We start from the raw sequence: 27,944 nt of genomic DNA on the forward strand, positions 1-27,944 counted from the left end.
GCTTAGGGTGCAGGAGAGGGTTCGGGGTGCAGGAGGGGGTATGAGGTGTGGCCTCCCGCCGAACAGCACTTACCTCCGGCAGTTCCCATTTGGTGACGCAGCATGGCTGCCATTAAGTCAGGCTACCTGCCTAGCCTGGCCCCATGCCGCTCCTGGAAGGGGCCAGCGTGCCCCTGCGACCCCAGGGAGAGGGCGGGGGGCACGTGGATCTGCACGCTGCCCCTCTCTGCAAGCACTGCCTCCACAGCTCCCATTGCCACAGCTCCCTGTTCCCGGCCAATGAGAGCTTTGGGGGCGGTGCTTCCAGGCAAGAGCTGCACGCAGAGGGAGACCCCCCTGCCCCGTGGGGCCGCGCTGGCCGCTTCCGGGAGCAGCGTGAGGCTGGGGCAGGTGGGGAGCCTGCCTTAGCGGCAGCCACATTGCACCACCAGAGATCGCGATTGACTGGAAGAGCCTCTAGGATCGACCAGTCGATCACTATCAACTGGTTGGTGACCACTAGTCTAGAGTGAATCTAAATTGGTTTAACATGTGTGACCAGGAAGGACTGGAAGGAGGTGTAATGTACACCAACATAAGTGTCCTCTTGGCTCTAGGGTGGCCGAAAACTGAACACCCTCCCCCTGCCCTCTGCCCTGCCCCTACCCCACCACTTCTCTGAGGCCCGTCCCTGCTCACTCCATCCTCTTGTCACTCGCTCTCCCCCACCCTCACTCATTCATTCATTTTCACTGGGCTGAGGCAGGGGGTTGGGGTGTGGGAGGGGGTGAGGGCTCTGGCTGGGGATGTGGGTTCTGGGGTAGGGGTGGGGCTGGGGCTGGGGCTGGCAATGAGGGGTTCGGAGTGTGGGAGGGGACTCTGGGCTGAGGCCGGGGGTTGTGGTGTGGGAGGAGGTGACACCTCCAGCTGGGGGTGCAGGCTCCAGGGTGGGGCCAGAAATGAGGGGTTCAGGATGCAGGAGGGGGGTCCAGGCTGGAGCATGGGAGGCTCGGGGTGTGGGCTCCGAGTAGTGCTTACCTCAGGCGACTCCTGGAAGCAGCAGGCATGTCTCTGCAGCCCCTAGGTAGAGGCATGGCCAGGCGGCTCTGTGCACTCCCTCTGTCTGCAGGCGCCACCCCCACAGCTCCCAATGGCCATGGTTCCTGGCCAGTGGGAGTTGCAGAGCTGCCGCTCAGGCCTCCCCTCTGCCTAGGGGCCACAAGGATATGCCAGCTGCTTCTTTAGCCCCTACTGTGCCGCCAACTGGACTTTTTACCCGATGCCTGGCAACCCTACTTGGCTCACTTATGCTCCCCTCTGAATTGGACCAAAATCTGCTCCCTGGCCCTTTACCATGATGATTGATAAGGGGGGAAAATGAGATTTTCACTGTCACATTTAAAATAAATATATATTCTCCCTTGCAAGTAGAATATTGCAAGCTCACTGGTAGCAGATGAGACAATTCAGAGCAATATCATTAGCCCTTTAGTTCTTAAGAGCTTTACTGGTAACATAAATCCATTTTTGTTGTTTTTTAAAAGTGAGTTAATATTAACTTGTTCCTACAGCCCTTACTCATGTGCTTTCCCATATTTTTTGGATACAAATTAAGTGCTGGGTCACTTGGGTCAGTATGGTGGGTCAGTATCAGCTGGCTAATCCCGTAGGTATGGTATTTTCCAATGGAGAATTTGTAAGAATTCTGTAATAGGTTTGCTACAGCTATAAAGCAGAGATGCCTTTCTTTTGCCAAGTGAAAGGCAATTAATCTTTGATGTGTATTCCTCCCCTTTTAATTTTGCAAGATCGTGTACTTTTCTGGTGATTCTGACTTAATGACCCAGGACCAAAAGTCTTGTCTCAAACTTTCAACTTTTGGGTTAATACTTCTGCCCTTTACTGACTCTGACACCAGGTTATACTTGTTGACTGTGTTGGCCCCAATCTTGCAAACACTTAGGGCTTGGCTACACTAGCAAGTTAGAGCGCATTAAAGCAGCCCCGGGCACCCTAACTCCCGATGTGTCCACACTGGCAAGGCACATAGAGCGCCTGGACTCTGCAGCTGGAGCGCTTCTGGTAATCCACCTCCACGAGAAGCATAGAGCTTGCTGCGCTCCAGCTGAAACACCCTGGCATCAGTGTGGACAAGGTGTTGCATTACTGTGCTGTGATTGGCCTCCGGAAACGTCCCATAATCCCCTGAAGTCAAGTGGCCACTTTTCTCATTGTTTTGAAATAAGCTGCAGGAATGCGGATATCCCTTTCAAAGCTCTGTTTCCTTATCTGCTACGGGACAAAGCAAATCCTTACTGTGGAATGCTGCTGTTGTGAGTGTGTGTGAGAGAGAGGGTGGGGGAGAGGGCTCTGCTGCTGTCTGAACTTACAAGACAGCATGCTGACACTCTCTCAGCCCCCCCAAAACCCACTCTCTCTCCCCCCCGTACACACAACACACTCCCTGTCACACTCCACCCTCCTCCCCATTTGAAAAGCACATTGCAGCCACTTGCACACTGGAATAGCTACCACAATGCACTGCTCTCTGTGGCACTGCAAGAGCTGCTAATGTAGGGTGGCTAGACAGCAAGTGTGAAAAATCGGGACGGGGGTATGGGGTAATAAGCGCCTATGTAAGACAAAGCCCCAGATATCGGGACTGTCCCTATAAAATCAGGACATCTGGTCACCCCATGCTAATGTGGCCATGCCAGTGCACTTGCAACTGACAATGTAAACACACAGCAGCATTTTCCCTGCTGTGGTCTCCGAAGGCTGGTTTAACTCCCAGTGCTCTATATGTGCAAGTGTAGCCATATGCAAGCAACACAGGAGCAGTGTCATTGAAGTCAGCATGGTTGTCATTGGGACTTGACACATGCTTAATGTTAAGCACATGCATAAGTGTGTGCAGGATTGAGGATTTGGTTAGTTAATTTCTTTGGTGCTTTGAAGGCTCTTAAATGGTTGCCAGCAACAGTTTTAGTACTTTTCATAATGTTGTGAAGCAGCCACAGAAGTGAGTAATTTTGGCAGCTACGAATGTAAGAAAGATTAGAAATGTACCATATGACTGGATAAAGGCAACTTGTGACTGAGATCATTGCCTCCTTCAGACTTAGTAGCAAACATATCATTATTAGAAATATACTCTGAACATTGCAACATCAGTCTACTCTGCTTGGACAGGGAGAAAGCAATAGTGTAATAGGAGGTAGCTACCTTACTTTCTTTTGCTTTTTAAAAAGATGTTGGAATTCTCAGAGAGTGAATGCAAGGGCTGGGACTAGTGATATCCTGCCTCCCAGCAGTGAAGAGCAGACTGCATGTGAAGCACACAGGTAGATGAGCACCATGTGCTTGAAAGTATCCAGTGGTGGATGTGTGGGGAGCTCTTAGAATTAACAGCAATGACCTGATTGTCAAAAGAGAGTTCTAAATTGTCTTCAAAGTTTCTATATGACCTTGATTGTGTGCACACATCCTGACACCCATACACATTCGAAAGCTAAGTTCGCACAGGGAAATTCCTTGAGTACAACTTACGTAGCACCTTTGAAAATTTCTCTCATGAGATGTTGTGGTGAGATCATTTAAAAAAATTATTTGAAAACCTAAAGTTGATGCAGTATCATTTAAAAACAAGATGTTGCTATTGAAAAAATGTATAGCACTGACTCATAGCGAAAAGGGGACTGCAAACAGGGCAGTTTGAGAGGGGGAAAAAGGAAATTCCCCTGCTAAACGAACAAGGTGTGAGTACTAATCTTGGGGTGAGTGAGTTTGTTTGGCTGTTTGTGTTTTTCCTTCTCTTTCAAGTTATTTCAGTTACAGGGATTGTGTGTCTGGGGACTGTTTGAGCCTTTGTTTCCTGGATCATGGAATCACAGAAGATTAGAGTTGGAAGAAACCTCAGGAGGTCATCTAGTCCAACCCCCTGCTCAAAGCAGGACCAACACCAACTATCATCCCAGCCAAGGCTTTGTCAAGCCGGGCCTTAAAAACCTCTAAGGATGGAAATTCCACCACTTCCCTAGGTAACACATTCCAGTGCTTCACCACTCTCCTAGTGAAATAGTGTTTCCTAATATCCAACCTAGACTTCCCCCACTGCAACTTGAGACCATTGCTCCTTGTTCTGTCATCTGCCACCACTGAGAATAGGCAAGCTCCATCCTGTTTGGAACCCCCGTTAAGGTAGTTGAAGTCTGCTCTCAGATTCCCCCCTCACTCTTCTCTTCTGCAGGCTAAACAAGCCCAGTTCCCTCAGCTTCGCCTCGTAAGTCTTGTGCCCCAGCCCCCTGATCATTTTCATTGCCCTCTGCTGGACTCCCTCCATTTGTCCACATCCCTTCTGCAGCGGGGGGCCCAAAGCTGGAGGCAATACTCCAGATGTGGCCTCACCAGCACCGAATAGAGGGGAATAATCAGTTCCCTTGATCGGCTGGCCATGCTCCCACTAATGCAGCCCAGTATGCTCTTAGCCTTCTTGGCAACAAGGGCACACTGCTGACTCGTATCCAGCATCTCATCCACTGTAATCCCCAGGTCCTTTTCTGCAGATCTGCTGCTTAGCTAGTTGGTCCCCAGCCTGTAGCGATGCTTGGGATTCTTCCGTCGTAAGTGCAGGACTCTGCACTTTCATTGTTGAACCTCATCAGATTTCTTTTGGACCAATCCTCCAATTTGTCTAGGTCACTCTGGACCCTCTCTCTATCCTCCAGCGTATCTACCTCTCCCCCCAGCTTAGTGTCATCTGAGAACTTGCTGAGAGTGCAATCCATCCCATCATCCAGATCATTCATAAAGATGTTGAACAAAACCAGCCCCAGAACCGACCCCTCGGGCACGCCACTTGATATGGGCTGCCAACTAGACATTGAGCTGTTGATCACTACCCGTTGAACCTGACAATCTAGCCAGCTTTCTATCCACCTTATAGTCCGTTCATCCAATCGATATTTTTTTAACTTGCTGGCAAGAATACTGTAGGAGACCATATCAAAAGCTTTGCTAAAGTCAAGATATATCATGTCCACTGCTTTCCCCATATCCACAGAGCCAGTTATCTCATCATAGAAGGCAATCAGATTGGTCAGGCATGACTTGCCCTTGGTGAATCCATGTTGACTGTTCCTGATCACCTTCCTCTCCTCCAAGTGCTTCAAAATGGTTTCTTTGAGGCCCTGCTCCATGATTTTTGCAGGGACTGAGGTGAGGAGATCATCCTTGATCAGCCTCAATCAGCCTTGCGATCACCTTCCCCCTGTGTGATTAACGAGGGGGTAGGGCTGACCTAGTAGAAAAGGCCTTAAAAGCCAGAGGCTGAGCAACCAAGGGGAGCTAGTGAACAGGGGACTGCAAACAAGGGACCGCAAACAGGGGAGTTTGGGAAGGAGTTTGTGGGTGGAAGACATAATATGATCACTATGATTAGGAAGTGCTGCATCACCAGTGCTCCTGTCTCTTCCACCTGCACCTGTATCTAGACAGACAACCTATCCTGGATCTTGGTGTGGATTTGCAGAGACTGTGGCCTGCATTTCCCACTCTCAGAAAGCCAGACTGGGGGGACCATCCAATGCGAAAGGTGGCTGCTGGTGGAATCTCTTGGGACACAGGTGGGAGAGCTACAGAAGGAGGTGGCTAGGCTGGGCAGCATCCATGCTCATATGGAGACATCCAAGGCGGAGGAGGCTATCCAGCTACAGAGGACTGCTGTCACACCACCGGGAGAGGAAGATATGGCTTAGTCACACGGAGGATACTGGCTGTTGGTTACTTCTGGCACCAGGCAGTGCTCCACCCCTACTCCCAACCCACCCACCATGGTGATGGAAAACCATTATGCTGCCCTGGCAATGAGCAATGAGGAATCACTCCCCAAAGATGGAGGAGGAGAAGCCATGTACCCCCAAGGCTGGGAGGATTGCAGCCACCACTCCCAGGAGGAAATGTAGGGTAGTGGTGGTTGGTGACTTTCTTTTGAGGGGCACGGAGGCACCCATCTGTTGCCCTGACATGGCATCCCACGAGGCATGCTGCCAGCCAGGGGCCCATATCCGAGATGTTACGGAGGGATTGTCGAGGATCATCCGGCCCTCTGACTACTACCCCATGCTACTCATCCATGTGGGCACTAATGATACTGCAAGGTATGACCCTCAACAGATCAGAAGTGACTACAGGGCTCTGGGAGTAAGGGTGAAGGAGTTGGGAGCACAGCTTCAATCCCTCTGGTCAAGGGTAGGGGCTCAGTCAGAGACAGATACATCCTGGAGGTGAATGCCTGGCTGCAAGGATGGTGTCGCCAGGAGGGCTTCGGCTTCCTGTTCCAGGAAGAAGTACTGCTAAACAGAGATGGGGTCCACCTATCGAGGAGGGAGACAAGCATATTTGGATACAGATTGGGCTTTAAACTAGGTTTGAAGGGGGCACCAAAACCTAGTTTGGGGTGACCAAAGCCCACAGATAAGTCAAAAACATGGAGATCTGGGAGAACAGTCAGAATTTGGGGGGAGCATGGGCTGTTATAGCAGGGATAATGGAGAGACAAGACAGAACTTGGGGTGGGGGAAACAAATCAGTATCTTAGATGAATGTATAATAATGCGAGAAGTATGGAGAATAAGCAGGAAGAACTTGAAATGCTTGTAAATCTGGTGGGATAATATGTATGACTAAAATATTGGTATAGAAGGGAACAGCTTGCACAGGAAGGACAGGCAGGAAAAAAGAGTGGAGGTGTTGCCTTACATATTAAAAATGTATACACTTGGACTGAGGTTGAGATGGAAATAGGAGACAGACTTGTTGAAAGTCTCTGGGGAAGGATAAAAGGGGTGAAAAACAAGGGTGATGTCAGGGTAGGGGTCTACTGCAGACCACCTAACCAGGAAGAAGAGGTAGATGAAGCTTTTTTTAAACAACTAAGAAAATCATGCAAAGCCCAGGACTTGGTGGTGATGGGGGACTTCAACTACCCAGACATTGGCTGGGAAAACAACACACCAGGGCACAGATTATCCAACAAGTTCTTGGAATGTATTGGAGACATTTTTTTATTTCAGAAGGTAGAAAAAGCTACTAGGGGAGAGGCTGTTCTAGGTTTGATTTTGACAAATAGGGAGGAATTGGTTGAGAATTTGAAAGTGGAAGGTAGCCTGGGTGAAAGTGATCCTGAAATGATAGAGTTCATGATTCTAAAGAATGGTAGGAGAGAGAACAGAGAAATAAAGATAATGGATTTCAAAAAGGCAGACTTTAGCAAACTCAGGGAGTTGGTAGGTAAGAAATAACACAAGTATGTAGGGACAAAATTAGAAGGGCCAAGGCACAAAACAAGATCAAACTAGCTAGAGACATAAAGAGTAATAAGAAAACATTCTACAAATACATTAGAAGCAAGAGGAAGACCAAGGACCGGGGAGGCCCGTTACTCAAGGAGAGAGAAAAAACAGTAACAGAAAATGTGGAAATGGCAGAGGTGCAGAGGTGTTTAATGACTTCTTTGTTTTGGTTTTCACCAAGAAGGTTGGTGGTGATTGGACGTCTAACTTAGTGAATGCCAGTGAAAATGAGGTAGGATCAGAGGCTCAAATAGGGAAAGAACAAGTTAAAAATTACTTAGACAAATTAGATGTCTTCAAATCACCAGGGCCTGATGAAATGAATCCTAGAATGCTCCAAGAGCTGACTGAGGAGATATCTGAGCCATTAGCGATTATCTTTGAAACGTCATGGAAGATGGGAGAGATTCCAGAAGACTGGAAAAGAGAAAATATAGTGCCCATCTATAAAAAGGGAAATAAGGACAGCCTGGGGAATTACAGACCAATCAGCTTAACTTCTGGACCCAGAAAGATAATACAGCAAAAAATTAAGCAATCAATTTGCAAACACCTAGAAGATAATAAGGTGATAATTAACAGTCAGCATGGATTTGTCAAGAAAAAATCTTGACAACCCAACCTGATAGCTTTCTTTGACTGGGTAACAAGCCTTGTGGATGGGGGGAAGTGGTAGAAGTGATATATCTTTGACTTTAGTAGAGTTTTTGATATTGTCTCACATGACCTTCTTATAAACAAATTAGGGAAATTCAACCTAGATGGAGATATGGTAGGTGAATTACTGTTTGGAAAACCATTCACAGAGAGTAGTTTTAATAGTGGTTCACAGTAATACTGGAAGGGCATAATGAGTGGGGTCCCGCAGGGATCAGTTCTGGGTCCAGTTCTGTTCAATATCTTCATCAGTGATTTAGATAATAGAGAGTACACTTATAAAGTTTGCAGACGATAGCATGTTGGGAGGGGTTGCAAGTGCTTTGGAGGATAGGATTATAATTCAAAATGATCAGACAAACTGGAGAAATGGTCTGAAGTAAATAGGATGAAATTCAATAAGGACAAATGCACAGTACTCCACGTAGGAAGGAACAATCAGTTGCGCACATACAAAATTGGAAATTTCAGAGTAGCAGCCATGTTAGTCTGTATCCGCAAAAAGAACAGGAGTACCTGTGGCACCTTAGAGACTAACAAATTTATTTGAGCATAAGCTTTCGTGAAGTGAGCTGTAGCTCACGAAAGCTTATGCTCAAATAAATTTGTTAGTCTCTAAGGTGCCACAAGTACTCCTGTTCTTAAAATGAGAAATGACTGCCTAGGAAGGAGTACTGCAGAAAGGGATCTGGGGGTCATAGTGGACCACAAGCTAAATATGAGTCAACAGTGTAACACTATTTTAAAAAAGCAAACATCATTCTGGGATGTATTAGCAGGAGTGTTGTAAGCAACACACGAGAAGTAATTCTTCCGCTCTACTCCACACTGATGAGGTCTCCACTGGAGAATTGTGTCCAGTTCTGGGTGCCACATTTCAGGAAAGATGTGGACAAATTGGAGAAAGTCCAGAGAAGAGCAGCAAAAATGATTAAGGGTCTAGAAAACGTGACTTATGAAGAAAGATTTTTAAAAATGGGTTTGTTTAGTCTGGAAAAAAGAAGACTGAGGGGGGACATGTTTTCAAGCACATAAAAGGTTGTTATAAGGAGGAGGGAGAAAAATTATTGTTCTAAACCTCTGAGGATAGGACAAGAAGCAATGGGTTTAAATTGCAGCAAGGGAGGTTTAGGTTGGACAATAAGAAAAACTTCCAACTGTGACAGTGGTTAAGCCCTGGAATAAATTGCCTAGAAAGGTTGTGGAATCTCCATCATTGGAGATTTTTAAGAGAAGGTAAGACAAACACCTGTCAGGGATGGTCTAGAATACTTAGTCCTGCCATGAGTGCAGGGGCCTGGACTAGATGACCTCTTGAGGTCCCTTCCAGTTCTATGATTCTATGATTCTATAAAGAGCAATGTGCCTCACGACTATCAAAGCCATAAATTGATCTTGGTGGCAGGCCTGTGGGGAGCAGGAGGCTCTCCACTGCATTGTAGCATTCGCCCATCTCCCCCAGATTTTATTTTGGGAGTATTTAAAAATGAGACCTCAAGCTGTTGATACTTGCCCTTCAAAGATTCACTGTCTTTAAAACAAGGCTATATATAGACACAATTCAGCCCTTGACTTGGAGCTTTCAGTCCTGCTTTATATAGCATGAGTTGCTTTACAGGGCAGGTTTTTGTAACTTTACTGCCTTAGTAACACAATAGCAGGTGCTGAAAGCACTGATTTGCTGTCTCCTCTCAGCTGATTTTTTCCTTAGAGTACTTCACAAGAGACAGTGGTTTCTCTCTATATGTTAGTGGATAGTTATTTTGTATGTGTTGTTCCTCTTTTATCGAGGTGATAATATAATTGTTAGAAATGTGAAATGTCAGCACAGAAAAGGAGAAGTGAGAAACCTCACACCGAGTATGTATCAGTTTGGTCTCAGGAAATCCTTGTGGCTCAGTTTTCCTGTCCAGTGGTGGATAAACTTCATCCAACAGAAAACTCCTCAGCAGCACCAGAAAAATGAAGAACAATCAAAAATCCCTGCCAAGACCCATCAAAAGCAACAGCCTGGGCAAACTGCATGGGGGAGGACTCACACAAGAGAAATAAATCCAGTTCTGAAAGGAAGTTGGAAGAAGAGGCATGTGCCAGTCCCAAGCCTAACCCCCTCCAAGATACCCAGCCACTTCCAGATCAGGCAGTGAGGCAAAGAGACTGGCACAGCCCAGCTCTCCAGCAAGCCTTCGTGCTTCTTGCCAGACTTGGATTATTCTTCTAGGAGTTTTTCTTTTCTGGAGCAAGGTTGGGGAGTTTGACGGGCATTTCTTGAATTTGGTTGTTGTCTTGTTTTAGGGTCCTGCTGATGTGCTTTCTGCTAGGTGAAGTTTATAAACATCCTTGAGAGAAACAAGCAGCCATAAGGAATTCCTGAGACACTGTTGCATAGAATGTGTGATGGTTCAGAGAGGTGGCTTGATTGTGGTCTGTAAGTACGTACACAAGAATATTTCTGTTAGCAGAGGGTTCTTTAATCTAGCAGACAAAGTCATAGCCAGATCCAGTGGTTGGGAGCTGAAGGTAGACAAATTCAGACTAGAAATAAGATGCCCATTTTTAGTGAGAGTAATTAATCATTGGAGCAACTTAACTATGGTTGTGGTGGATTCTCCATCACTTGGAGTCTTTAAATCAAGATTGGAGGTCTTCTTCCTTCAAGATATTCAATGACAAGTTATTTAAAATTGATGCAGAAATCATTGGCTGAAATTGGCCGGTGTTGTACAGGATGTCAGATGATCACAAGGGTTCCTCCCAACCTTAACATTTATGAACTTGTGTGCCTAATTGTATTTTGGGTTTCAGTGGCATTTGCATACCTTACCAATTACATTTTCAACCTGGTAGAAACATTGGAGTGGGGTGCGGGGAAGACTTCACCACAGTATTTTTAGCCCTTAGCCTTGACCTTTGAGAAGTCAGTGTGTCTTTAATGTCTCTTGGAATTACAGACCAAGGAAGGAAAAAGCCACCTGAAAATAACACATATTATGAACAGAATTGTTTTTAAGTGGAATGTTTTGTTCTGAGAGATCTGAATTGGATGCACCATGATAGTTCTTAAAACAAAAATGTTTGCTCATGATCTAGTTTGGACAAAAATAATGCAGCCATTCAACCCTTTTTTCACAGGCTAGTCACAACTTATAAGTCATTAAAAGCATCCCAAGGGGCTTGTGATGGGTTGCCCCCCTTTAAGGTGCCACCTGATGTACTGGGATACCACTGAGCCCACCTGTTCCAACAGCCTGGGCCCCCTTTATTCTTTCCTGCTGAGCCAGGCTCTTAAGCTTCCTCTAGCATACACACAGGCAGGGCCACACCCAGCTGCAGAAAGACACAGACACCAAGATCAGCTCTGGGAAGACTCCGTTTAAGGGACTTGCCCCAGCAATCAGGTGCCCACCTCTCTTGGAGTGCAGACCCAAAGGTATATTGTCTTGCACTGTATAGAAAGATCTGCACAGTGCAAGCTCATAAAAATTCACCCTCTCCCTCAATGTGAAGAGAGATATGCACAGCTTCTTGCCCCGCCCCCCTCCAGATATGAATTGCACAAATTGGGTTATGTTATAAACAAAATAAATGTATTAACAATAAAAGGCAGATTTTAAGTGATTATACGGGATAGCAAACAGAACAAAGCAGATTACTGAGCAAATAAAACAAAACATGCATACGAAGCTTAAGATCTTAAAGAGACTGGTTTCAAGAAGTAATTTCTCACCCTAAATGTTGTTTTGGATAATTTGCAGAGTTTCTGTAACGTAGAGTTCCAGTTATTTCTTCTTACAGACAGGACCCCCTGTCTCAGTCTGGACTCACCCCTGCCTTTCCCCTCAGGTTAGCTCCAGGTACTTTCAGCAGTCTTTCTTCTTGGGTAGGCAATGGAGGAGAGTCCAGATTAACCCCCTCCCCAGCCTGAAAAGGGATTTACCTAAAGTGGAAAACCTTAGTTTGATCCCCATCCCCCTACAGAGGAAAAGTACCAGCAATGTCGAAGGTGATATTTTGTATAGGTGACAGGACCACTTGACCTGGTAGTGTCACAGCTACATCCCAGGATGCCTCTCAGGAAGGAGAGAGATTAGTATCTTCACAGTCTTAATGTTTCTTCGTAATGGCCCATCAAGGCTGTGATGGCTGCTTGTCTGGTGGGTGTCTCCCAGATACACGCACAGTTGTAATTGTTACATAGTCAGTATTCCTAACTTTAGATACAGAAAGGATACGTGCATACAAATTGGATAATCACATTCAGTGCATCATAACCTTTCCAATGATACTTTACAAGACCCATGTTGCATAAAATATATCTTAGGCCATATTCATATCATAACGATATTTCAATGAAGAATATGGGGTGTAACATCACAGGGCTGAAGCAACAGCACCTTGTCATGACTTCAGTTGCCACATCTCCATGTCATGATATCAGAACATCAAAAGGCATCCAACTTGAGGGCATGTTGCAACAGTTTTGTCTTGGAGTCTAAACAAAGATGACCATGCTCTAATGGAAAATAGGTGCCATGAGTTACACTCAGAAATTGGCTCTTCTCTTACAGTAGTCTTCATGTGTGTGCAATACAAAAAACAGTCGATACCACTGTACCTGAGAAAGTATGCCATGACTGGCTGGCTGCTGTGAAAATATTCATTTAGCAATTTTCATTTTAAATGGTACTTAAAGTTCTGTTTATGAATCTGGTTTTGACCGGTGAAGGATGGTCTCCCATTATCATTATCTCCCATCATGATAACAGTAGATAAGGGGCAAACCTCTACACTCATCATGCTCCTAGGTTTCTTAGTAGCAATTGAAATTTCTACTTATGGGATGTTTCTCTTCTGCGTCAGACATTTGGTAGGGAAAATCCTTGAAATGGTCTGAATTTTTCTTGAGGCCTGTACTGATGGGTGACCCCTCCTGTACCAATAGGACACCTCTGGAGTGTACTGTAAGATTCATTCCTCTCTTGTGACCTATTCAGTATCTGCTTGCAGCTGCTGGGACAAATTGTGAGACTTAATGATATAAATTGCAATTATGAGCAGAGAGCAATCAACTCTGTTTATCTTTGTGTCACACACAACACCACTATCACCCAGCTGTCCCAATATCTGGCCAGTATCAGCACATAGATGAGAAGTTGTTGACTGGAGCTAACTTCAAACAAGATGGAGGTTACACGGGGAAATTTACAGGGAAATATTTAAAAGAGCTTGTCACCTCCGTACTATCTCCTCTAATTGAGGATGTCTATCTCCAGATTATTTTAACAATCTACAGTATAGGAGTCCTTCTACACTCCTCACTCACACTAGAATTTCTCATAGCACCAGCCACAAAAAACACTTTCTGTGGCTAGCTAGAAAACTTTGCCCCATCAGTTACTAGAATGATCTGGTCTCAATCATATGTCCTCATTATCTCCAGATTGGATTATTGCAATCAGTATGCTTTTTTCAAGGCTTCCTAGAGGCACACCTTGACTGTTAACCATTGATAATGACTCTATGGGAATGGTTTTCCAACCAGGTATACACCCACCTTATAGTAGCCCCATCCAGGTTGTAGTTCCCTAGTTTGTTTATGAGAAGGTCATGCGAGACAGTATCAGAGGTCTTACTAATATCAAGATATACCATATCTACCACTTATCCCCTCTCCACAAAGCTTGTTACCCTGTCAAAGAAAGCTATTAGGTTTGACATGATTTGTTCTTGACAAATCCATGCTGACTATTACTTATCACCAAGATACTTATATTTGTAATAACTGCCAAAGATCATGCGAATCTCAGATTGAACTATTCAGTCACATGAGACATTGCAAACCATGTACCATCAACCATCATAGGCTGCAATTCCCACCGTCTCTCGCAGATGAAAGGATGCCAACAATGAACAAAAAATTTGGACAGCACTCCTGCTGATACTTGCTTTGTGTTCTCAGTTAACATTTGTATTTCAAAGGTTACATGGCTGCCAATTAGAGGAATAGTAGTAATTTTAGTTGAGGTGTGAGTAGTGGGAAAGAACTTTGCTATCCCTTCTACCTCTCTTTTAAAATGTAAGTATTTATGGAATTTTTCTTTTGATGGACTGCCTCTTGTGTTTTATGACCTGAATCCTTCTCTCAGTTACGTCTAAAGGGCCAGGTTCTGAATTCAGTTATTCTGGTAATAACATATCTCAGAATCCAGTAAAACAACAAAGAGACATGCACTGATCCCGGAAGCAGAAATGTGACCCAATTGCTATTTTATCAATGTAGTTTTTAGAGCTGTTCTACTCTTTCCTTTTTTAATTGTAGTAAAAACATTGTGGGATATTAGTGACACACAGCAAGGCTTTGTGGTTAAGGCACAATACTGGAAATCAGATGATCTGGGGTCTGTTCCTGGATCTGTCAGGCACCGACTGACTGTGTGACCTTAGATAAGTCACTTCCCCTCTTTGCCATTTAGTAAAATGCATGCATGGAAAATTCCCTACCTCAAAGGCTGTTGTGAGGCTAAGTTCATTAAAGGTGAACTGTAAAGAACTGTTTTTATTAAATTGGGCTTGCACCCTGTTTTACTTCTTTACTCAGTGAAGGCTACACTCAGAAAGACCTCAAGACTGCTGGAATATGCTGCTCAAACAGTTCACGTTTGTTTCTACTGCTGTCCCTCCCTTCTCACATTTATCTCCAGATTTCTTCTCCTTGTCCAGATCTATTCTGCCCCCAACAATCTTCTATTCATTGAACTTTCTGAAAGTTTGCACTTTTATTAGAGAGAGGTAAGGGACTGACTCTGTGTACACAAATTTGCAGAGGGACAACAGGGTTGAGGTCTGTTATTTCTCAACTCTATATATTATTTATTTAAAACATTTTTGCTGTTAACAAGCATGTTATCTCTGGAGACACTAATCCACAGTTTGAGAACTGCAAAACTAAGCATCTCTGATGGTATCTTCTACACTGAGCACTGAGTCCCCTTGGGTAGATAGAAAGATTAACCTAAATGATATATACAGAAGCCTGTGGAACCCCATAAGATTGGGTCCCTAATCCATGAACTATTGGAACTCATTTACAAAACTTTTCTTAAACATACTGTAGATTTAGAATTTGTAATCCCTATTCCATGATGAGATATCTTTGAGCTATAATGTATCTTAATTAAAACTATCTTCAGATAGGTTTTGTTCCCTCAAAAAGCATTTAATCAAAAAAACCTATTTAAATTTAAAAAATCCTATTTTTTTATTTTTTTTAAAAATATAATTGATTTTTATTCACCCTGATTGGGAGCTGCTTGCTTCCTATGGGCTCTTTTCTCTTCAAGCTGTAGGAGCCAGCTCCTGTCATGGATTTTGATACTCTGATGGAGATGATGGCGCCACTTCTTACAATCACTTGCCAATATTTCCCATCAGTCAGGATCAATTCCAAATTCCTCCATATCTCACCTGCATGTGTCTTTATAGCGAAACTTGGGACATCCTGTTGTTCTTGTTCTCTCTGATAGCTCCCTGTACAGCATGTCCTTGGGTATGTGTCAGTCTTCCAACCTACTCAGATGGCCCAGCCAGCACAGTCGTCTTTACTTGAACTCGGCTGCCACACTTGGTAAATTTGCCCTTTGAGAACTTCTGCATTGGTGACTTTATCTTGCCATTTGGTGTTGAGTATGTGGTGTGAACAGCATACGTGGAAACTGTTTAACCTTTTCTCCTGATGAGCATAAGTTGTCCATATTTCCCCACCATACATGAGAGTGCTGAAGACACAAGCTTGGTACACTAGCATTTTGGTCTTGATGGTAAGCTTTGAGTTGTTCCATGCTCTTTTAGTAATTCTGCTAAAGGTGGTGGCAGCCTTTCCAATGCGAACATTTAGTTCTTCATCCAGTGAGAGGTTGGTGGTCACTTTGGAACCTAAATAGCTGAACTTTTGGACTACTTCTAGCTGATTTGCATTTAAGGTGATCGAAGGATCTTGTGGAACCCTCTGTCCTAATACAACCATTTCTTAATGCTGATGGTGAGAGCAAATGCCTGACAGGCACTTGAAAGGTGGTCCATGAGTTCTTGTAGTAGATCTTCATCGTGGGCTATAAGGGCATCATCATCAGCGAATAGAAGTTCTCTGATTAGCACCTTTTTGACTTTGGCCTTTGACTTAAGTCGGGACAGGTTGAAGAGTTTCCCATCTGATCTCGTGTGGAGATACACCCCATCTTTCATGTCCTTAAACGCACAGTTCAAGAGTACTGAGAAGAAGATTCCAAAGTGTGTAGGGGCAAGAACACATCCTTGCTTCACTCTGCTTTTCATCTCAAAGATGAAAATACACTAAAATAAAATGTGCTATCTATCCACAGCTTGAATGAGAAACAATTTTCTGCCTAGTGTTCAAACCCAAAGTAATAAGGATTTCTTAGTTTGTATGTAATGATTGATTAGTCCCATGGAGCATACATACATATCTTTTCCTTTTATTTTTCTTTTCTCCCCCTCCTTCCCACATCACACTTCCAGAAAAATGCTTTCCTCCTTGATTGGTTGGTTCAAGCTAACTGCTTGCTACTGTACAATTTATTGTGCTCTGTATGTTCATCTGACATTCTGTACAATCAGGAGATTCCTGTGGAAGCTATTCAGAGTAACTGGAGGATTTGTCTCAAAAACTAAACTATAGCAGCTTCCCAATAGCATTTTTGACACATACATTTAACCTATTTGCTGCACGCCATGTTCTTTCACAAAATGTCCAGTAACTTAAAATGGAGTTATGGGCTGTGTGTGACGCAGCACTGGTGGTGCATTTGGCATCACATCTGGTGCATAATGTGGCATGGAATTGGATAATCTAATTTTCATCTCTGCAAAGGCTGTAGCCTATGCGCTTTAAGATTTTGAAAATTAACAGCGCCAACCCCTGCCTGCCCCCAGAATGCATGAAACGGTTCTGCAACTTTAAGTAAAGGTTACTCCTGTAACAACTAGAAGATACAGAATTTCTGTAGTGCATACTATGGTACTTTTTTTTTTTTTTTTTAAAAACCCATGAAGCTCTTTCAGCATATTTTAGTTTTCTGAAAGGTGAGAGAAAAAAGAAAAATCTCTTGCTTCAAACCTTTTCAATTAAGTACAGTCACACTGTACTGGACACGGTTTAAAGAGAAACGCAATGAAGCCTAGAACTGTTAACAGATTAGTTAACAAGGGAGTACAGTTGATTTAGCCAATTTAAAAAAAGTAGCTATTTTAAAACTTTAATACTTGAGTAATATTTCAGTGTGATTTAGGATGTTTAGAATTTCTTTCTGTTCAATATTGTTCTTTCACAGCATGAGTGCAGTTCTCTGATACTCAGCCTCTTGAGAGGATTTTTTTAATATATTGTTTGTACATTTTAGCTGATCTCAGCAAAAGGACACTGACACGCCCGTTGCCAGAGACACAACAGTTTAATCCAAAGATTACATTTGATCTAATTCAATTTGACATCCTCACTGGAGGCTCATACTGCAAGAGGGGTGCTGTAACATGGAACTACAAGAAGGGGATTTTTGTAATGAGGAAGTTAGCTAGAAACTGATTGAAAGAGGAGTTAGGGGATTCAAATCCACGGAACCAGCATGCAGCTAGCTAAAAATGCCATGTTTGAATTGCAGACAAAATTATGCATTACTACAGCACCAGGGACTCTCATGTCAATTTCACTGGTGTAATTCAATTTAAGATGATGGAGTAATTTTTTATTTACACTGACATAATTGAGATCAGTGTCTATCCCTTGCTTTACTGTTAAACTTTATTTCTTTCCCCTCCTGTCTCTAAATCCATATTTGAAGACTAGGGTTAAATCCCAAACTTTATGAATTTTAAAAACTTGCCCCAGGTAATGGGGTTGCAATCCCACCTGGGTTGGTTGCTAATTCTGTATTAGTGGTTCAAAATTTTTAAGGATTACATATTCAAATTAATGCACATGGCCAAATTCTGTGGCCAGTTATACCAACGCATCTCCATTGAAGACAGAGCAGACTTTGATTAGTTTTATTTATATTAACCTATTTGCAGCATTCACAATTACTTTGTGAGTCTCATGATATTTGGTATTCTACTTAAAGTCCTGGGTCCTGTGAGAATTTCAGCTTTAATTAAAAAGTAAACTTCTAGCCCTCCTGGTTGCAGAGGAAAGCTTGCAAACATGATCCAAGTACAACATAAAGGTTCAGAAACCAGAAGGCAAACAAAAAGAACCCTAGATGTATTATTTTAAAGTCATCTTATTCTTAAGCCTCTCTCATAATTTTGGAGGGACCTAACTCATGATTTTTTAACGTTGGCATTGGCAGTGCTGTATTTGTTCACTGACTAAGCGAATTAATAGAAAACAATGTTTTTCAAACCCACACCACTCTGACATATTTGAAGAAATGTGATTTACAACGAGCAGAATCAATGCACTGGTGGTTACTTGTATATTCATAGAACAGGATGAATTGGCTTATCCTGTGTATGGGGAGGCATTTACAGGGCCAAATTCTGGCAGAGCATTCTCCATATGCACTGGCCAGGATATCCATGATTAGCAAGTGGGGTGCAGGGCACACGTTCTCCACCCCAATCATGGGTCCCCCAGATATGTGGACAAACAGCTCTGTAGGCTTCCCACAAAGGAGCCAGACCTGATCCTATTTACACCAATGTAAATCTAGAGTCATCCCAACTGAAATCAGAATCTGGCACATGGATTTTTCTGGGACAACATAAAGGGGTCACAAGGGATGTGGGCCATATATTTATGTGTGTAAAGCACCTGACTCAGCAGTGTCAGCTATCAAACCGTATACTAAAGCACATAGTTTATTTGTGGTCCTAGCATGGAGGAGGCCTTGCAGGTGGCTGCCTTGTACATTAACTTGGCTCTTGCAGTATTTATGTGTACCTATTTTATGGATGTTTATGGCTTCAGCCATACTTTTCCCTAGAGCATTGGAAAAACACTCAGACCAACAGCAACCCCTCCCAAGCACATGTATACAAAACTGAGAGTTTGCTTCTGCACTTGGTTGTGCTGCTTGTAGGTCTGTGTGACTATTAATGTTAATGGCAATTACGTGCGAGAAGAGAGAGGAGACTGAGTATTCATTGAAGTCTGAATTTCCTGGCTTTGTAATGTTTATGACAAGCTAGGAGTTAGTCGATTGTTTTTTGTTGTTGTCTGTTAATTTCCCAGTTTTTACTGCAGTTTGTTTAAAGAATTGAACAAGTCACCCAGGAGTATTATGGATGAAACAATAAATAATAATGGTTCCTTAGACTCTCTGCAGTAGATGTGACTTTGCTGTTGGATGTATATAGGGGGTTTTCTCATTAACTGAGGTCTACTTTGTTTCCTGTTTTTAATAGATGAATTTCTGAATATTTTTCATGTGACAGTTACATGCACTTCAAATTTAATTCAGGAAACACTTATTTAAAATTAACCCACCCAGCCAGTAAATATTTATTTTGATATGTCTACTCATTTTGAAGACTTTTTAAAATTTCTCCGATATGCCGAGCTAAATCCTTCCTAAATACTTATTTAGGTCCTTTAAGAAACTTCTGATTTTTGAGATCAGACTTTCACAATTCTATCTGTGTAAACCCTGCATAGTGTGTGGATTCCTGATCCTAGTAACACAGTCCAAATATCCTCATGGATTTTTTGTTGAGAAACATTACTGAATAAGCAGAGCAGCTATTTCTTTAAAAACTTACTGTCTCTCCTGGCATTAGTTTACTGTGTATTTTGTTTTGATAAATGAAATACCAAAAGCAATGAGCTAATCCCTTGCTACAGTTCAGTTTTTAAAGTCAAAACTGTAAGAATTATATAAGCAGAGTAGATAGCCAGAGGGCAGGACCTTCTATTCTTTGCACACACTGCTCCTGGTGTGGAGGATCAGGCCCATCTGGAGTAATAGACAGTGAGACAACTTGTAAGCAATGATTTGCCTGTAGTGAGTTTTCCAGCTGTTATGGAACTCTTGGCGAGAAAATAGTGTTTTTAATGGCTGCCTTAATAACCACTATAGAAATGAATGATAAAAGTATTCAAAGGCTGCAGAGCTAAAGTGCAGAGCACTCAGGCTTGGGCTGGAGCCAAGGCAGTGAGACCTCATAAGGGGGAGGATCTCAGAGGCCAGGCCTATGCCTGAACGTCTACACTGCAGTTTTATAGCCCGAGCCTCATGAGCCCAAGTCAGCTGATCTGGGCCAGCTGTGACTGTGCTGTGGGTCTTTTATGGCAAGGTAGATATACCCTAAGTATGGTAACAGCAGATCATTATTAAGAATACTGTATTTCCTAATATGTTCCAGAAAGAAATCCCAGTGTGTATTCTTTGACATCATATTTCAGATCTATTGCTATAAGGACTTAAATTAATGGCAGCACTTAAAATATATAGAGACATTGTGGAGTAGGAAAGATCTAATAAAACCTTTTTTTTCTTGGTCAAGAATTACTGAATTGATTGGATACCACCCAGAAGAGCTACTGGGCCGTTCTGCATATGAATTCTATCATGCCTTGGACTCAGAAAATATGACTAAAAGCCATCAGAACTGTAAGTCATGTTGATATGTCCTTCATTGTACATAAAACACGGTGTGCATGTATCTGACTAACAAGCTGCAAACATAAAGGCACATGGGTGCGTTGTTGAGTTCGTGTGTATATCTTGCAGGTATTCTGTAAGAGAGAAATGCAAAGGGATTGCACTAGTGCTTCAAAGTGGGACTTAAGTGATGCATTGGCCTTTTGCTATGACCTATTGAAGCCCCATGGCTGGCCCTTTAGATGAATTTCACTCTAAATTAGAAAAAAAACTAGTTCCATTTGCAGGATCTTGATTCTAGGACACACCCTTTTTTCCAAGTTAACTCATGATACCAGATTCAGTTGGGAGGCTGAAAAACTGGATAAGAGCAAGCAATAAATATTGGGAAGCAATAAATAAGAATAAATGGTCAATTTCAAGCATGGCAAGAAGTAAATAGTGGCATACCACAGTGATCATTATTAGACACAGGTGTCCAATATAATAGAAATTAGTAATAGAAAAAGCTCTACTAAGTTATCTTGTTCAATGTCTTTCTCTCTTTCCTCCTGTTCCCATCACTTTACTTCTTTTGCCCACCCAAAACAAATAGCCTGGAAAAAACACATAAATATTTAGGTTAATTCAGAGTAGGGAAGATTGTGGGGAAACTCCAACAGGACCTAATACAATGAGATAGATGGTATGCATCCGATGAAGTGAGCTGTAGCTCACGAAAGCTCATGCTCAAATAAATTGGTTAGTCTCTAAGGTGCCACAAGTACTCCTTTTCTTTTTGCGAATACAGACTAACACAGCTGTTACTCTGAAACCTGTCAGTATACAAAGTAATATATGTTGGGAGGAAGGGTTTTTTTTAACGGTTTTTATACTTAGTTGGGTTCCGTATTACCTGACATGGTCAGCTAGATGTTGGCATCTGCTCAATAGACAATGGTGGTCAGAAGGATGGAGAATTATATGGAAAGAAAGTATAATGCCATTGTATAAATCGATGCTTCATAGTGAAGGTTGTGTATGCTTATGACCACCTCATTTCATTCCTGATATGATCATTTTGAAATTATCATGAGAGGTCATAGAATATGAAACCTAGGAGGAGAATTTTTAAAATACCAAAGGTTTCAGAGTAACAGACGTGTTAGTCTGTATTCGCAAAAAGAAAAGGAGTGCTTGTGGCACCTTAGAGACTAACCAATTTATTTGAGCATGAGCTTTCGTGAGCTACAGCTCACTTCATCGGATGCACACATGCTCAGATAAATTGGTTAGTCTCTAAGGTGCCACAAGCACTCCTTTTCTTTTTGTAAAATACCAAAGATTATTTAGTAGAGAAACACACGTGAAAGGAGATATGCTAGAGATATATAAAATAAAAGATGTAGACTGCCAGTTAACCACTCCTGTTTGTCCTATCCTATAATATCATAACAAGGGAGCTTTCAATGAAACAAGCAAAACAAACAAAACGAGCAAAAGAAACAGTTTTATATGGCATAACGTTATGTGACTATGCTGATGGAAGATACTATTGAGACACATAGCTTAGTAAGATTAAAAAAATAAAATTATCTGCATGTTCTCAGTACCATTTCCCTCATCTTCCTTCCCTTGCTCCTGCCTTATTTTTTGTTACTTTTTGCCTTAAATTAGATGGTAAGATCTTTTTGTGCAGCACTTAATACAATGAGGCCTGACTCCTGCCTGCGGCTTCTAGTTGCTGCTATAATGCAAATAATAATGCCATTACATTAGCTAGGTTAGAGAAACACAAAGGTGCCAAATTCTCATGCTCCAGGATATAACAGTTTGCACCAGTTGGGGGGCCAGGAAAATACCCTACCAAGATGATATAATTGGTCAGGTGTCTCTTGCACATGGCCTTTCTTGCAAACAGGATCTCAAACTAGCTGGACCATTTTTCTGTTCCCTTGTGTCATCTCCTGTGCGCTCTGCGTAAGTGAGGTGAATTGCTTGGTTTTTACAGCATAGTCATTTTCACAAAGTGTCGATCCAGTCCTATAGCAGCCTAACAGCAGGGTCTGACTCAAACGCTCGGGAACTTTACTGAGACAATCCAACATGCTGCAGCTGATGGCTCCATATAAAAATTTAAAATGACATCATGAGCGTTTTGAAGAGCGTCATGTGTGTAACTTAACCACACAAATGCATTTTGGAACACTACATTCAACCATAGTTTATAGTTTCCAAGAGAAAAACAATAATAATGACCAGAAATATATACAGTTATAATGAAATTAGTATATAAAACTCTGAGCTGTCTTTTGGAGGTCATAATTGCTGTCTTTGAAATATAAAACAAGCTGTTGGTAGATGAAATAAACTACATCATTTCTTCTCTAGCTCTTTATACTTACTTTACATTTCTAACTCTATTTTCTTTTGTTCAAGGTAACCCTTAACACTAATCACCTAAAGATTAGGCTTTTGACTAATATATAAATATAGATTTTTTTTGTGACTGTCTGTGCTTTGGAGTTGGCCTTTCCTAGCAATATAATGAAGGCCCTGCATGTGTCTACGAAATACATTTGCAGTGAAAGGCTCAGTCATGTTGTTGGGGCATCCAGTGATAGACCACGATCATCTTTTTCCTCATCCCTTTCAGAGTGATTTTAACTTTTTTTAAGAACATAATAATCAGTCTCAGCAGACAACTGCATAACCAGAAGGGAGGTTTACATTAGCACTAACAGCAGGGGTTCTAGACCTCGCCATCCCCAATAAGTTAAGTACTCAGATGTTCATTAATAAGAATGTTTGACAGCAGAGAGAGTCATCTGGGATGCAGAACAATGTTAGTTTTAATCAGAATGTTTTGAGGAAGCAGTTATATTTGTTCTCCATTAGCCTGCTGCTGTCAATCCATTCATGTGGCTTTGTCTTTTTTTTACAGATTTTGAATTCCCCAAAACAAATTAGGTCTTTTACAGGGGTGAGCAATTAATGATATTGTCTCTGCTTGAGCAAGCTATGTATTCTGAGATATCTGATTAGAATGCATCATGAGCAATCGGTGGCTATGTTGCTTTAAGTTGTTTTTAAATCCCAGAGATCAACAATATAAACTGTAGATAGTTACTTTTGAAATAGCACCAGAGAGGAAATAAAATAAACCACCAGTGGAGGCTGCTCCTTGTTCTAACAGGGTCAGATCGACTCCATGCACAGGACCAGCATAAAGCCTGTGTGTCACTTAAGCCCTCAACGTAGGGCCTAATCCAGAAGCACTTTGAAGTCAGTGGAAAGACCCAGAAGTGGTTATTTATAAAAAGAATCCCACTGCAGCCTTATAGGGCTACTCAAAGCCATGAGCACTACATCTGGTAATAAATGTGTAGGATCAGGACCTATAATATAAGAGTGGCCCCACAGTCTCTGAAGGTGTGTAGGGAAGCATATACCCCCTTTCTAGTTCTAGGGTAGCATAGCTGATGCATTCTGCCCTTTACAGGCATTGGCCCAAATTCTGTGGTGATGTAAATGAGTGCAATTCCAATAACCTCAACACAAGCTATATCACTTTACATCACCAGAAAATTTGGCCCATTGCATCTTGGTGAGGCAAATGCCTCCAGGCACTTCTTACAAGTCCAAAGAAGCCCATGTGGCTGGAGGCATATGAATAGCAAGCCATGAACAATCAGCCACCTGGGCACCAGCAAGCCCTCATTGAACATGGAAGCCTTTGTGACCTTTTGAGAAACTGGGCAGATATTCACGAGTTCTTTGCTGTGATTTCTAACACACATTGCCTAATCTAATGTTAATAGATCTGATATAAGATGACATATAATTATCCTTTTTCAAAAGTACAAATAAGTTAAAACAAGATACAATTTCTTCTGGAGAATTCTCCTAGCTGTTTTGATCTATGTTTCACAAAATTGTTTTCCTAGCAGAGCTGCAAAGTAATGATTCAAAATGCAAAACAAAAATAAAACTCCATGCTAAATATATTAGACATCCAATTTTTATTTAACCTAACTATGCTTTCTGCAGGAGATAAGTATAATCACACTATAAATATATCCATTGATTCCAAATACATCAATGCCAACAATAATGTAATGTTACCAAAAAAAGAAAAGAATTGAGTTCTAGAGCAGGATTTATTTTTCATTACAAGAAGGTAATCCACCACTAGAATGAGGAAGGGAAAAAAAGTTTAAAGGTTGAATGAACACACCTAAAATAAGCCTTTAAGATGGAAACAGAACTACTCCCTGGATTTACTGGTGATACTGCTGACACGCTTGTTGCAGTTTTACAATACTGTAAAGTTTTCAGATGAGGTAACGACCCTGTGCTGAAATAAACCATAGTACTCTTTGTGTTCTTGGCTGCAAGTATAGCTTTATATACAGTATAAAACTTAATTGGTTGTCATCAAATGCAAGATTAGAATTTAATTTGACAGGGTTTAACATGCACACTCTTTTACCAGTTATGTGAGGAAGAGGTGAAAATCCTTGTCTTTGCACAAAAGATTCACTGCAAAGCTATATTTTCCAACCAAACAGTATTCTATTACTATTTCCATTTAGGGCCTGGTCTCATTCCCATTAAAGACAGTTGGAATTTTGCTATTGACTTCCATGGGGAGCTGGCTCTGGCCATCTGAGACCGTTCAATGGGAAGTGCATAGAAGTTTGACAGGCCAAGTCAATCATATCATACTTTGCATCTATTTCAAATGTATGACAGCAATTTAAAAAAAAGCTTTGTAAACAATTAAAGGCAACAAAAGTAACTGAAGATAATATTTTTTGTTTATTCTTCAGTGTGATGATCTAATTAATGTTGTATGAGATAGACATGTAATATTTTGGTAATGTATTTAAAATAAAATCCTTTTAACTTTCTAACAACTTGGAAGTCAGACTGAAGGCATATGGCTAGATAACTGAAAGATGAAATTCAAGTGCATTAGTAATTTATAGTGTTACTCCAGAAAAAGCGTCCTGCCACTCTTTGTATCAGAACATGATGTGCTTTTGGGGTGGGGGGGTGTAGATTAAAGCAGTAAAAAGCTTTCCTGTAATGTAACAGGCGCCCTTATTATGACTCTTATTGAAGAGCTGATGATTAGGAAGCCAATGTAATTATGTTTCAAAAGCAGAGCAGAACAGTCTCTGAAACATACTAAAGGCAAAACCTTTTGATTTTGTTCCACACATTTAATCAAAAACATATTTAATCAAAAACAATAATCTTATATTTTGTCTAAATTAAAAAAGTCTAAATAAATTAAATGAGGGATGATGAAATATTCCTAGGGAAAAAAAACTTTAGAGACAGGAAGAGTAACACTACAAATGACCCACAAACACTTAGAGTGGGGTTCACAAAGGTACTTAAGTGCCTAACCCCCATTGGAATCAAAGGGAGTTAGGCACCTAAATACCTTTGAGTATGCTACCCTTATTCTATTTCATAAATGTAATGGGCCCAGTTCTGTGGTGGTTGTGCAGGAAAGACTTGTGCTTCAGTAGTTTCTGCAATGGCCATGTGCACAGGACTTTTCCTGTGCAAAGACTGTCAGATCAAGTTCAACTACAAGTGGACTTTAGTACATCAGTTTAATTGCAATCAAATAATGTTATTACAATGAAAAGCTGCTTAAAGGGGAAATTTTGCCAAAAGGGCCTGATTGTGCAAACTTTAATCCCAATGATGAGTGCTTCTGTGCTAGAATGAATTGCAATATTATTAATATTAACATGGATAGAAAGTTACTGTCAGTTGGGAAAAAGACCGTTACTTGAATGGAAGATACAGTCTATATTAGCTGCTTTGACGAAAATGGAAGGTGGATACCAAGTAAAGCATCCTAAAAACTTAAATTCTCAAATGCCAAGAACTCTACACTGAAACATCTTGCCTAACTCTGAGTACTACAGATATCGTATTTCGGAGATATATAAAAGTATTTGTAAAGCATCCAGATCAAACTCTAAATCTGAACTGCACTTTTTTTGTGCAATGTGCTACTACGCAAACAAAGCTTGATTCTGTCTTCTGTGTAACCCCAGATGTTACATGGATGTATTACATTGTCCTGGAAGCATTGTTTGACCTTCATCTAAGTCTTAGCTGGAGACTGGCAGGTTTAAAGGAAATATTGCAGAGAAATGATGACAATTGCATAGCCCAAACAGCCAGAAAAGCAGAACAATTCAACTCTCCATTTTCTCTACTGACAAAACAGTACCACTGATAATTCTTCATTTGTGTCACTTGGACAGCTTGGAAAATGTTTTTCTTTTCTTTCCCTTTTGCTGTAAGATCAATGTCAGCATAGTAACACCATGCCTCCTTATTTGCAACAATAACAAAATATATCAGGAATGTATATCTGGAGTTGATGTAATAGATTCCAAGGCACAAGGAAGGAAAGAAAATATATACAATTTAGGCTAAGATTTTTATTTTTAAAAAGGGGTGGGCACCTAAAATTGGGCTCCTATATTCATAGGCACCTACATAAAAGCAACTGATGGGTGTTCAGCACTTTTGAATATCAGTCCACTTCTTTAGATGCCTAAATATGATCTGAGGAGCTTAACTTTAGGCACCTATTCTTGGCCTTAAACTAGTCTACATATACATATGCAATCAGTAGTCCACAGATTTTGGGCACCTAACTTGAACTCTCTCACGTTGAGCCCCCAGAAATAGTGGCCACTTTTGAAAATTTTAGCTTTAACAATTACACTTAAAAAATAAGATAATCAGACATTTACCAGCAAATAGCTTTAATTCTAGCGCTGTCATTTTACATGACTAGAACTCAAAGGCAGTTTTACTGGTTTAAGTGATGTGCTACATTTATATATTGCATTCTTATAAATGCTGCTACGTTATTTATATTTTGTCCTATTTGACAGTGTGTGCAAAAGGTCAAGTAGTAACTGGCCAGTACCGAATGCTTGCAAAGCATGGTGGATACGTATGGCTGGAGACTCAAGGAACTGTCATTTACAATACACGCAACCTGCAACCTCAGTGTATTGTCTGTGTCAACTATGTACTGAGGTAAGTTATACAGAACCCAAAAAGTGCTTATGAACATTTATGCTGTAACACAGGCAATTAGTGAAATTTTTGTAAGGTATATTTTACTTTGGTATTCTGAAACCAACTTTGCCAAGCAAGATAGATCAAGCACAACTGTTGGACATTTTCTTTCAATAATGTCTATTTGATACAAAATCTGTTGACACACGTCTGCAGAAGGCTTTTATTTGCATGTAGTAGAATTTCTAGTCTCTTGGCAGGACCAGGTATAAAACGTGCATGGAAGATTTGGAAT

General features: G+C 41.6%; 1 protein-coding gene across 4 annotated transcripts in view; it reads left to right on the plus strand.

The window, feature by feature from the left end:
• EPAS1 (endothelial PAS domain protein 1) overlaps positions 1-27,944 on the plus strand; it is a 151,139-nt gene that overhangs the window by 107,045 nt on the left and 16,150 nt on the right. For all 4 annotated transcript variants that reach the window (XM_048842938.2, XM_048842940.2, XM_048842939.2 and 1 more), the window contains 2 exons: positions 20,505-20,611; positions 27,520-27,667. In XM_048842938.2, the coding sequence (XP_048698895.1) occupies positions 20,505-20,611; positions 27,520-27,667 (255 nt within the window). The remainder of the gene's footprint in view (positions 1-20,504; positions 20,612-27,519; positions 27,668-27,944) is intronic.

This window comes from Caretta caretta, chromosome 3 (genome assembly GCF_965140235.1).
Source record: "Caretta caretta isolate rCarCar2 chromosome 3, rCarCar1.hap1, whole genome shotgun sequence".
Classification (NCBI taxonomy): Eukaryota; Metazoa; Chordata; order Testudines; family Cheloniidae; genus Caretta; species Caretta caretta.